Source organism: Cyprinus carpio, chromosome B5, assembly GCF_018340385.1.
Source record: "Cyprinus carpio isolate SPL01 chromosome B5, ASM1834038v1, whole genome shotgun sequence".
In the NCBI taxonomy this organism is placed as follows: domain Eukaryota; kingdom Metazoa; phylum Chordata; class Actinopteri; order Cypriniformes; family Cyprinidae; genus Cyprinus; species Cyprinus carpio.
Window position 1 is genome coordinate 11,621,600 of NC_056601.1, and position 13,632 is coordinate 11,635,231.

The following is a 13,632-nucleotide window of genomic DNA, read 5'->3' on the forward strand; positions in this document are numbered from 1 at the left end:
ATCTTTAAGAATATGAGTCCTCTATATATAATGTTGATTAATGGCCAAAAACAACAGTTTACAATTAAAATGCCGTAGTGATGGATTTGTTTCATACAAACTTCACAATATGTTAATTGATGGACTGGAGTCATACGGATTACTTCAGGAATCGATTGGTGAGGATCCATCTTGGATGGCCTAAGGGTGAGCAAATATTCATTTTTGGGTGAACTATTGCTTTATCGATGATTTCAGTAAACTACATTATTTTGGATGCATACAGTAAAAAAGAAAAGAACAGACTACATGAATAATATTTCCCTATATTCAATGTAAATATCAAATTGTAGTGGTCTATCTAGTCTATCCAGCATCTCTGCTAATTTTTTGTTGTCGTGTGATGTTGATTAAACTAAAGAAACCTTTCGTCCCTGAAGTGATAAGCCCCGCCCTTTGTAATGGACCCCTGCTATTGGCTCCAGCTGACAACAACTTAATTACTTCATCAGACATTCTAATCAGTGGCAACGGAATGTAGGCATATTACAATGGATTTCCCAGAAGCAGCTTTCCTTTCATTACAGATGGCTTTAGAGGAACTATCAGTACCTAACCGTGTGTTTGTTTTGGGAGTGCTGCTCACCTTTAGGCTTGGTCATGAACTCTCCTTCCCTTCTACCCAAAGGTACACACACATATTTTTTTTAGCTGTTTGTTTGAGTGTTTTGGAAAATGATTTGTATCAGAGCCCTATAGGCACACACACATATATGTGATGTAGACACACAGGAACACCCAAACAAGCTTGTTGAATAACATGACATGACACACACACACACTCATGCACTCCACTCTCCTGAGGATAAAAAGTCAGTCAGTCATTCACCTCTGTGCCACCACTTATGGTGAACAATGGAGGTGTGTATTCAAGCAAACAGGACATCCTTATTTATCAGAAAAAAAAAATCACTTGCACACACACATACACGTTGTGTGTTATGTACAGTGTACTGTGTTACTGCTGTACAAAGTGTTTAAAAAAAATAAGATGCAATATAAATATCTTGCATTGAAAGACCGATATTATCCAAAGATCATATAATCCTCATCAATAGTGACATTAAAACATTTTAGGCTTAATATTAAGAAAAATTTGTATTGGGTAGTGGTATTAAAAATTTTTTTGGTTTATTTTTAAATCAGTAAGTTTTGAGAGATGTCAATAAATATGTTCATAGATTTAAACTTTATAGTATAAAAATAAATGTATTTTAAACATATTATTATTTTTTTTTTTTTACTATGGATGTAATGTTAAAAAATATTTTTTAAAGTTGGAAATAAAACAGAATATGTTTAACGAGAAAATATTATTTCAGTCTTTCTACTTCCAAATTTCATGCTTAATTAAGTGTGTTACCTGGTATTTCTTTGTAATTCTTTAGGAAATTTACAAGCAATTTCCGAGAGAGAAAGTTGTTTCAAAATAAACTTACACAAATTTTTTTCTCAAAACACATTTAATTAATTTTTTATTTTTATAAACCATTTGATTCTAGTTACATTTTCAGGCCTTCCTTTACTTCTCATTTAATGCTCTTGAATGAGACACATCCTTTTATGAAACATTAGATTTAAGAGACAGGAATATTAGTGACTAATGCCAGCACATCTTCCTTGGGTGTAGAGCAGAAAAGAGATCCATAAATACTGATAGTGATGTCAGAGACGCCATAAACAGACGGTGAGGTGGCTGATGAGTCTCTTCCTTGGAATAAACACTGGTGACATCTGAATAACCATGGGAATACAGCACACAAATGGTTTATGTCTCTGTGTGCGCACAAAGTGCTTTATTTATGACAACACATCCCCAAAGCCAACCTGGCGGGCAACAGACTTATATACACACAGGATGTAAAACACGCATCTGAAATATGCCACATACAATTTTAATACACACCAACTGTACAACAATGTACAAACACTATGGGTATAGGATGTCAGAGTGTATGGCTTACAGCAAAACAACTCAAGAGCTCCAAGAAAAATGAAAAAAGGCTAGACGATCCTATAAATAGGTGTTGTATATAGCTGCAGAAAGAAGCTGAGGGTGAGTGTGTGTGTGTTTGGTGGGTTTAACAGAGAACAGAAATTCCCACTGTTGAAATTTCTTAGAATAGACAAACAATTGAATAACCTCTCTCTTCCTTTTACGAGTCTTAATATTACATAACTGAGCAATAGATCATCTTAAATATATTGCCCACATTAGTTTAAAGTCAACAGGAAGTTATAGAGGTCAATTTTGTGAGGACAGCACAGTCCTCTTAAACTCTCTCTGTATTTCACACACAAAGAGCACTGGTACAACTTCCCTTCTTTTCTCTCAGACTCAAGACAACGTGCACCTCTCTTATCTTCCTTTTCCTTTCTGTGCTCTGAACTTTGCTCCTTTTACACCTGTAGGCAGATGAATGTGTGTAGTGTTTGTCTCGGGCTGTCAATCTACAGGAAGACAGACCGCGAAAACATCTAAACCCACTGAACTCTTGCCAGAAGAGAGACAGTGGGCTGACTGTATGTTAAAGTTACTCAAACGCTAACAGACCAAAGTATAATTTTTACATAATCATACAACAATATGCCTGGAATAATGCAATCAGGCAGTTATTAACGTCAATTAAGGTGCAATCTGGACCTTGACAAAATTGGGGCTGACTGTACAGCCACTTACCTTTTTACATGGCTACTTACCAAATAAATAAAGGGAAATGAAATATTGATTTAAGTGGAATTTACTTTTTGTTTTGGTGTTTTTGTAAAGACAGGACAAGAGCACAGCAATATAGGACACAGGCTTCTTAGATGGGCAGTCAGTTATTTAATGTTGCCAAGGACAACAACCATCTGTACGTTTTAATGTTTTATGTTTGTTTAAATGTCAAATCACTGATTTCGATTCAGAGTTGTAACAAACTAGCTAATACATTAATTGAAATACAGAATGTATACAAGAAGAGATTAAAAAGATAATTTATATTCTGCTATCGGAAGTGAATGTTAGTCTAAAGCAGAGGTTCTCAACCTATTTTGAGGTCAAAGACCCACCACTGTCCACAACAATATTCTTTTCCAGTTGTTTGATGTTTTATGAATAAGGGTGAAGGATAAGTATATATTTAAAAAAATATTACTTATTTTACTACAGTTTCTACTCGTTGAAATATAAATTATTATAGAATATATGCACAGAGTCTAGAAATCACACTTTTCAAATAAGGCTTCCTCATATAGTCATGGGTTTCAAGAATGTGGACATCCTGTTTCTTCAAAGACAAAAAACGAAATAAGAAATATTTTGATTTGTAATTGTTTTGGTTGTTAAATTCTAGATTTTTCTTATTCTAAATAATTAAGTTAACATGAGGCCCACTTGGAAGTTTGCTGAGGCCCTCTATTGGGCCCCAGGCCCCTGGTTGATAACAGCTGTCTAGAAACAGATGATTTCCAAGGAACAGAATTTAATTAGTTTATGGTTTAAAGACTGGACTAACTGAATAAAATCACTGACTTAAGTTTGTGAACAAGAATGTTTACAGGAAACTAACAGTACGAAGATACTGAGGACAATAAGATCGTTAAATCTTAATGGATCAATCTGATTGGTTAATATGGTTCATTTTTATGTAATTTCATATAGTTTGTCAAGAGTGAGGTCAGTGGGAGGTTTGTATTTTGGGTGGTTCTTTTGTACTGTACTTTGAACATTCTAGGACCTATTATTCAAATATACAAGAATAAACTTGGAAGAGCTCTTATCCTGACAAAGACCTTTTGTTTAGTTGCCTTGGATGAATTCAAGGGGCTGAAAAATTGCATGTAAACAGACACTAACTTAAACACATACGCCATTTTCATGACCTTTGACAGTCCACCTGAGAGCTGAGCACAGCCAAAAACATGTCTTTGACTTAGTCATGTGTTAATTTATAATGTCTCTAGGGTAGAAGGAGAAAGAAAGCCTTCCTGAAAAGAAGTGAGGAAAGAGGGGAACAGGGAGGACATGGGAGAAGGAGAGAGCAAACGAGAAAAAGAAACAATAGCATGCATTCTGAAATATTGCATTGGGCGGTTGACCTCTGCCCCATCACACAGGACTTCATGGATATTTACGCAAACAGGCCCTTGCTTCATCAGCCAACCAGTCAGAAAGGACGTCCCGCAGGAAACTGTAGCGTGGGTCTGAAACAGTACAAAACTCAAGACATCAGTCACACACACCCAAGCACACACACACATTTACACATCACTACACTTGGAAACATACAAAAACTGTCACTACACACAAGCCCATGTGTAAAGATACAGTTGATCACACAAAAGTAGAGCGGATACAGCTACACACGTCATTCTATCATTTTTTTTATCTTGTCCAAAACACTCTCTTTTAACCTTAAAGCATACAGTTCACAGCAGAGGTTACTAGTTTGAATCCCAAATGGGCCCTCTGAGGATGTTGACATTGTGTGCCCGTAAAGATTGCAGATTTGCAGGCGAGAATGGTTGGTTCTAATGCCACTGCCCTTCCTTTGTTCACTGTCATTGCAACCCAGAGCAAGACACTTAACCCTTGGATGTTGAAGAGGGCTTCCTGCAGGCCAGTCCTGCCATTACCCATGAATGCAACCCATCAAGACAAGTGGATCAAAATATGTGTGCAACTGTGCAAATTTAATATATAAAATAATTATGTATTTCAACTGATTTAAATGGTCATACCTAAAACCCTAAATTTAGTACTAGGTGATGGTTGTTCTTTGCTCAGTTGCCTCGATGCCTTGCAATATCATCAAACAGAGACTATTTCATTATAGAATATCAACATCATGCTCTCATATGACATTTAAATATTCACAACGTCTATGTATTTCAATTGATAATCGACGCGTAATACAAGAAACCCTTCAATTTAGTAAATGACGGTTGTGTTTAATGTGGAAAAAGCCCTCGAGGTGAATTAAGCTTCATAAAAATCATTCACTGTGTTTATTTTAACTTCATGGAGTATTGGAGTGGCGCGTAATGACTGTACATTTGAATAAATGAATGTAAATTTCACTCTCCATTTCCTGTAAATCTCCAGGTAGGATTATTTTTTAAATAGATGTTAGAGCTCCATCTAGTGGTCTTTGATGGTCTAAACTTAATATCAATTATATACCATGTCTTTTTATCCATTGATGTCATTTTAGCATTTTTTTTTTACGTTTAAAAATGTACAAACACAATAATTAAGACTTTCAGATTTGTGTCTCAGATTAGGAAAAGCTATTTGGTTCCACTGAGGTTGTGAGTTTGTTATGAGTTTGATATTATTCTGGTTACAGATCTAGGGATAGTAGGAAAATTTATTCATGCATTTTGATAAATGTAAATATGTACTCTAATATTAACCTACCAAATTAATAGTATTTTAAAACATTGTTTATGAATGAAGTTGATGAGGTCTAAAACAGTGTTTTGCCACCAGAGGGATGGTGTCCACTAGGGGGCCTCGGAAAACTTCCAAGGGGGACTTCATTATTGTAAAAATTACATAGCAACCAACTTTACATCTGAGATGTCCATGAGACTCTTGTGTAATTAAGTTTTGAATGCTCAAGGCAATATGTGTAATTTGCATTAACTGTGCATTAAATGTATGAAAACATCGGATTGTGTTTGTATGGGTACATTTTGTTCCCTTCATTTGTTCATCAGGTGATAAACAGTCCTCATTAAGCCTGAGCTTAATGATTTTTGTGTTTTTACAGCTGCAGTAGTGTTTGACAGAGTGCAGGTGTGAAGAGAGACCATTGTGGGGATGGTTAGGGTCCTTAATGATTTTTCTGGTTCTTGTCCTGAACCTCTCAAATTAAATGTCCTGTAAGGTGGAGAGAGCATCCCTGATGATGCGCTCAGTGGATGATTTTGATCTCTGCAGGGCCTTGCAGTCCTGAGATGTAGTGTTTCTTAACTAGGCTGTGGTGCTATGTGAGTTTTGATTTAATACTTTATTGAACAACAACAATCAACACGAAGTGTTCAAAAGGATAAAAACACAAAAAGCCCATAGGCTTATTTCCATTGTGGTCCTTAAGATGGAAGATGAGTAACAGTACATGTACTAACAACATTGAGGACAATGAAGAAAGGGAGCATAAAAAAAATACATATAAATAAACAAAAAAACACTAATAAAAACACATTAAAAAAAACAAAACAAAACAAAAAACAAAACAAAGACTAAATTCCCAAAAGACAAGCAGACACACAAGCAGACAATACAGTATTCCTACTACTTCAAGGATTTCTATTTCCTTACTTTTTTTCCTCTTTATAAGTTTAATAACCATTTTTTTTTATTAAAGATTTAAAATGATAATAGGAAGAGCTCAACAGTTTAAGGTTTAAAGGTAAATCATTCCACAAGACAGCTGCAGAGTATAGGAAAGAGTACTTTCCCACACAGCTCTTAAAGCGGCAGGGCCTGTAATCTTTGGAACTCCCCCTGGTGCAGTAATTGTGCGTATCACTAATTTTTGAAAAGTAATCACATAAATATTTGGATTCCAGATTATTTCTTATCTTATAAACTAAACACAGTTTAAGTTGAGAAACCCTCTCCTCCACTCTGAGCCACCCAAGACTTGAGAAATGGTCAGGAAGAAGATGAGTTCTGGGATGTAATTTAAGGATCACTCTGATTAGTTTATTTTGACAGATCTGTAGCTTGTCTTTAAGACCTTTAGTAGTGCCTGTGTACCAAGATGTACAGGCATAGTCAAGATGACATTGAACAAGCGCATCAGCCAGGATTTTTAATGTTTTACTATCTAAGAGGCTGGATATTCTTGCCAGGAACTTAGTCCTTTTGGCTTAACTTTGAGATAATTTTTCGAGCCATAAGCTCCCCTGATAGTTTGTTATCTAATATACAGCCCAAGTAGGTAACTGCTTCCTTGGCTGTAATTTCAACAATACCTACGACTACTCTGAACCCCCATAGCCTTTTTCAGTTTATCTCTGGACCCAAAAAGAATTGATTCTGTTTTGTCAAGGTGGATAGACAACTTGTTGTCTGTTAGCCAAACACTGAGGTTAACGAGTTCTAAACTAAGCAGCCTTTCCACCTCTAATTTGTCTTTATGAGAGACTAGAATAGCTGAGTCATCTGCAAATAAAAACAAATTACAGTTTATAGCTGACGACATATCATTGACATATAATAGAAAAAAAAAGAGGACCCAAAATACTCCCCTGGGGAACTCCGCAAGTTAATTTAAGTGGTGAGGACAAGGACCCTTCCACATCTACCACCTGTTCTCTGCCCACCAGGTATGACCTTACCCACTGAAGTGCTTGTGTTGTAAAAAAAAAAAAAAAAAAAAATCGACAATAGTATAGTAACTTTTTTAGAGGTCTGAGGTGGTGGTGGTGCTACTGAGCTGGATATTGTGGACAAAAAAGAGGGCTGTGATGTAAATAGTGGTTAGATGGGGTGTGTGGCTTGATGAAGCATTGAGTGTAGAGCAGGGCAAGGCTTTTGGCAGCTGATTTGTTGATTTCAAGACCGTTTAGTGTCTTGAAATTAGAAAATAGCAGCAAGTGGAACTGGACTGCAGGAATGTGATATAACGGAATTGATAGAGATTAAAAGAATAGTTCACATAAAAATGGAAAGTCTGCTGAAATTGTACTCACTCTCAGGCTTACAATGAATTATTGTGATATTATTTTCAGTTGTTTATTCTGACAGCACCCATTTACTGCCGAGGATCCATTGGTGAACAAGTATTGTAATGCTAAATTTCCCAAAATCTGTTTCGATGAAGAAACACCCTCAGGCCATACCAGATGTAGATAAGTTTAAGTAAATCTTCAGCAATTTTTTTGTTTTTGGGTGAATTATGCCTTTAAAAAATCTTTTAAAAAGGCAATTCTTACAAAATAAGCTTTGCTCTTTCCGTCTTTGTTGTAGGATGCTTTGAGTTTACTTTTTTGTCTATAGTGCCAAGTGCTTCGTAATAGCTGTGGTCTGCTTTCTACTCCTCATACTGTCCTGTATAATCATCCTTTAATCATTCCCCTCTGACTGGCAGTCTGCAGCAAACTAGAGATGCCGAGGAGGTGCGTTAAGATCAAGCCCTGCCCTCTGTTTTCTTCTTCAATATTTTGTTTCACTCAAAAATATGCCACAATAAGGTAAAGTAGCTCATAACTTTAATTTCACATGGGCATAATGGCATAAAGTGTTTTGTAACATATCTGACTGTTAGGTGTAGGCCATATATCACACAAAAATGGCAAAAGGTTTCCCAAATCGCCAGGTCATATGATTGGATTTACACAGTTTCCAGGTTCACAGGTTTTTATAGGTATGCTTGGGAAAAGTCATCTTTACGAGTTACTAATCAGGACTTATAGGAAGAATTCATTGGACTAGACAAAGTTTGCTATGTTTAAGTCCATGCTTAATTGCAAGTTAATGGGATATCCTGAGAAAAGCTCTGTAGTTCACTTTATGTCTTTGACATAATCACTACTTTTAACTTTTGGATGGATTGTAATTCTGGCCACAAAATTTTGACATTTTCCACAAATTCCTTGACTGTTGTCTGTACAATAGTTCTCTGGACCTGCTATTGTTTGAGTTCACTGAAATGTTTGACAGTACTGTAAATCAGTTCTGACTCTTCTGATCTATCTTTAAAGGGAACAACTTGAGGGTGAATAAATGATGACAGAATTTTCATTTTTGGGTGAAATAAGTTATTTTAAATTGTCAAATATTTCACAAATTACATTTTCCCCTGTATTTATTCAAATAAAAGCAGTCAATGAAAAAAAACAATTAAAAATAAATAAAAATCTGACCAACCCCAATTTATTTTGAAGGTATAGTGAATTTAAAAGGAGAAATAAATTCAGGAGGCAGACACAGTCCAAATCCAAGGAGTTTCAATTCCTCACTAAGATTTCTACAAACTCCTTTATATAAAATGTTTACTTTAATAAATTACGTAAAATATTTTTTCTTAGTTGTTTAAAATGTACAGTGAGGAAAAATATATTAATCGTTACCATCAACAGACTTTTCTTTAATGTTTTAATCTAGCAAACTGTTTTCACAACATTTTCAGAAACATGATTTAAAATCTTACCAATCTCAAGTTTTCAAAGGTAAGGCCTATTCTAGCTTTGGGGAGTTTTAGGAACAGTCATCTGAAGTCAGATATATTTATCATTTAGTTTGTTTATAATCTTGTCCTTTGCCACTGGCCTGTGTAAATATTGTAAATATGCGCTCGGTCATGTATTTTCATTAGACAATTTCACAGTTAAGAAACTAGTATCTTAAAACAACTGCAGTAGGGTATGGTATTTTCCCTTTAGCCCTTCAAATACTTTTGAATAAGTAAAATGACTATGATGAAAAAGCGCAGTGATCGAGAGGTGAATTTTGACACGTACAAGCTTGTCTGTCAGTCCGCTTGTGTGGAGCTCTTTAAATCGTCTGTCAGTGCGCGCGCGCGCGCGCCTGTGTCAGTGCTGAGTCGAGCGCTAGAGGAGGCAGCAGTGGCGCATCTCACATATCCGCCGCTGGAATATAACGGCTGCTTTAGGATGTGAACGGGTCTCGGCCTCGTCATCGGCCAAAGCTTCTGTTTTCCCATGACAAACAGATGCGAGAAGAAAGCGAGCGCGCGCGGGAGTGAACGGTACAGGGGCGCGGAGCGGTCCTCGGTATTATTATGAGAAAAGAGGACGGGGTTGTCGGAGCCGTATTTGTTTTGCTCGCGGAGATGAGGCGGGGGGTAGCGAGTCGCTACAAAATCGTTGGGCTCCGGCCAAGCATTGCTCTGTTTTAGCACCTATATAGCGCCGCGCTTGCGTTTTCATCGTCAACTGACTCGTTTGATCGTCACGGTTTGCATCGCAGAAAAATAATGCAGCTGTCTCGAGGACATCTGTGAGATTTGCGGACTGCTGTTGACGCTGCCATGACAGACGCAGGCTTTACCGAGCAGGCGGTGTGAGAGAAGCACGGCCCCAGCTGCAGCAGCACGGCCGATGTGGGCTGCGCTTACCGGGGAGATTAAATCTGTAAATACTGTTCGCGTTATTCCTCTTTAATCGTGTGCATTCTCAGGGAAAATGTCCTCTCGGTCTGCTTTACCGTCTGCGAACGACCGGAGCACAGATCATGTAAGTATCATCATTTCAAATGAATTATTATTGTTGTAATATATTATCTCAGCGCCCTTTTTCCACTCATATCCTACAACGCCCAGTATTTAACGTCAGATGAACCGTCATTTTTGCAGCCTGATACAATCATTGCCTGATATCGTTCATGGGAGGATGGAGAGGCAGGATACAGTGGCCCATGTACGCGTAGCAGGTTCTTTGGCAAAATGGGCCGCATCCTTGAATTTGCAAAGCAGCAAAAGAGTCGCTGCGAAACGCGCAGGCAGTAGAGCTCAGGCCATCCGCATAGTGTACACATCAGCGCATCATCTGCGCACAAGCGCCATGCGCTCTTAGCGCGCTCCTCTTCCAGAGAGCGGTTTTGCCTCATTGGCAGAATTTGAGGGAGAAAAGCTAGGAAACGTTCTGTCTCTGCAGATTAAGAAATGAATATAACTATGCCGGGGCACCAGAATCAACTAGGGAGGGCGGAGGGAGGTTTTAGCGTTAGCTGTGATCTGCAGTTCGCGTACAGCACCGCGCTCCATAAACAGACGCACTGGCTGGTGTAGTGGCCTACCAGTTCTGCGCCAACAAATTACACTGTGGTTCATGAACTGACATAGACTTGAGTTTGATGTAATTCATTAGTGTGTTAAACTAACCAATCTTTATATAATGGACCAGGTTCTTGATGCCTTAGTTAGGAACTAATAATGCAGCTTTGCATTTGAACTTTGTCTGCCTGCAAATATATAAAATTATTAATTCCTTTCTCTTTTTATATGTAGATTTTTTTTTTTTACAAGTTTTTGAAAGAAGTCCCTTATGCTTACAAATGTTGCATTTAATCAAAAATACAGTTGTGTGTTTTTTTTTTTAAGTGATTGCAAAGCTTTATTTTCAACAACCACTTCAGAATCTTCAGTGTCATGATGCTTCAGAAATTATTGTAATATGCTGATATGGTGCTCAAGAAACATTTCCTATTGTTACCAGTGTTGTCTTTTAATTAACAAAATCCTTCAGAGACATTTCTTTCTTTCTTTCTTTTCTTTCTTTCTTTCTTTCTTTCTTTCTTTTGTTTGTTATATTTTAAAAAAAATAAGAATGAGAGCTAGTGCACAGTATGTGCTATTTGGCATATTTTGTATATAGTGTGTGTGAGGTTAGGTAGAATCCAGCAGGGCAGGTCATCGTGAGTAATTTATTCAATCCCTGAGCTGTAATCCTGTGGTCAGCGGTGCAGATGGGGACCTGGGCATGATTTGATTTCTGTGTGAGCTCCTTCCTATCCCCTCTTAAGGGGAAAGTTGGAGCCGTTCAGAAAACTTTACCAGATGTGAGCCTGAGTGTCCAGGGCTCAGTCAGGTTTAAATGTACTAATCTAAATAGAAAGTTTAGTTTCAGCGGCGACAGACTAAAACCCCCATGGCAAAGTAAGTTAATCCTGTATTATAGGGCAGAATTACTCACACTCCAATGCTGACCTCAGTTTTCCCGGACACTCTCATCTACCATTATTACATTTACAATCCTAATGATAATTCATATGATTTTTTTTAAAATGTAGTTTTCATGTTTATTATAAGCAAGCTGAATTATCTTAATTTCCCCTTACATTTATCTATTTCTTCATAATTTTAGACACTTAAATGCACATATGCCATCGGTGAAGTGTTAATTAAATGTAACTGTTCTGGCCCTAAAATTTTTGATGCATCATTAGTGAAAATTGTTCTTTTGTAGAAATGCTCACAATATAGTTGAACCAATCAATCAGTCAATCAATCAATCAATCAATCAATCAGTCAATCAATTCTAACTGTGAGATGCTACAACACTTGTGTGGCTCATCTACATAAATGTAGACTTTGATTTTTGTTTGTAAAGTAAGAGTTTAAACAGTAAATGAGGATTTAATTCTGAAATCTGGTGCAATAGGTCAGTGCTGAAGCATTAGTCCTTTTTCACCACAGTTTCCTATTTAGTTTCTTTCTTAACCCAGCTAACTCTTCTATTCTACAATGAATTTTTTGTTTCTACAGGCAATTTATGTAATATGAGATGATCACTTTAGTCCAGTTTAGTCAATTTTTTTTATTCCCAAATTGAATTTAATAAACCTTAATAAATGTTCTCTGTGTCTGTCTCTCTGTCCAGCATGCGTCTCTGGTGGCGAGTCGTTCAGAGAAAGGAACAAATGTTTCGAGTCGTTCTCTGGGTGCAAGATGTCGTAACTCCTTGGCTTCTTGCTCAGATGAGCTGCCACACATCGGAAACTACCGGCTCCTTAAAACCATCGGCAAGGGCAACTTTGCTAAAGTCAAACTAGCCCGCCACATCCTCACGGGCAAAGAGGTGAGAGAGAAAGACTGTGAGAGAGAGCATTTACATAGGTAAAACCAGAAGCGTGTGATAAGATGTTGGTACAGGAGCTGCTTTATTGTGTCTCATTCTCATCAGGACACTTGTGTAATTCTTTGGGTGGTATATTTTTAAAGTGGTCCAACTTAAGTGCGAAAATGTTCACACCCACGTTTACTTTTTATAAACCAAAGCTGATATAGTGTGATTTTTAGATTAACTTCTTAGTGGGCAGCAGAGAGCTTTAATAAATTGTGATGTTTAAAGAATCATGCTGGCACAGTGTTAAAATATTTAAAGTTCTAGAATTTTTTTGAATTATGTTTAAATACCATAAGAGAGAGTTTAAAAACTCTTGGACCAAGAAAAGTGAACTTATGTGTGGTAATCTGGAGCCACGTATACACTTTTGGGAGTGATGACTGCATTTAAATGCAGATTGAAACCCCGTAAATTATGGTTGTGTGTGTAAGTGTATACAGAATACAATCGTCACTCCCAGATTCATGATGGTTGACATAACCACAACGTCATCGTGGCTGTAAATAGGTAACATGGATACTAAAAGTTTTGTGCCATCTATTTTTGACCAAAGTACAGGTTCTAATAAAATACCCATCAACAGATTGTTTTGTTTATGCTCTTTATGCTGCTACTAACAGCATGTGCTCTGATTGAACTGTACAGTGTGAGTTGCCTTTAGACCACATGGCTGGTGGGAGCAGCTACGGTGGAAAGAGACAGACTGGCATGTGAATTTGCGAATGAGTCAAGACACATGGCTCTGTCTCTGACTAGCGCCACACGAGAAGAAAAGAGACATAGATGCACTCTTAATTACATCACTGCATTAACAGTTTGGTTCTATGCACACTACTCATGAATAAATTCAGTTATCACTACTGAATTTTTTAATCTGTTGAATGTGGTTGTCACTCCTGTAAGCAAATAAAACTCTGAAACAAGGAGTACTTTTAACATCCTGACACAGAATTTTTTTCATATACTGTATTATCATGAGGTTGGCTTGTTTTTTTTTATTTTTTGTAA

At 37.1% G+C, this 13,632-nt stretch overlaps 1 protein-coding gene across 3 annotated transcripts in view; it reads left to right on the top strand.

Annotated features, from left to right (window-relative positions):
- Nucleotides 1-517: 517 nt before the first annotated feature.
- LOC109084119 (MAP/microtubule affinity-regulating kinase 4-like) overlaps nt 518-13,632 on the top strand; it is a 30,073-nt gene continuing 16,958 nt past the window's right edge. For 2 of the 3 annotated variants that reach the window (XM_042724310.1, XM_019098818.2), the window contains exons 1-2: nt 9,552-10,233; nt 12,379-12,576. In XM_042724310.1, the coding sequence (XP_042580244.1) occupies nt 10,183-10,233; nt 12,379-12,576 (249 nt within the window). In that variant the 5' untranslated portion in view covers nt 9,552-10,182. Of the gene's footprint in view, nt 668-9,551; nt 10,234-12,378; nt 12,577-13,632 lie in introns of those variants that run through there. The other variant, XM_042724311.1, reaches the window with a different exon arrangement.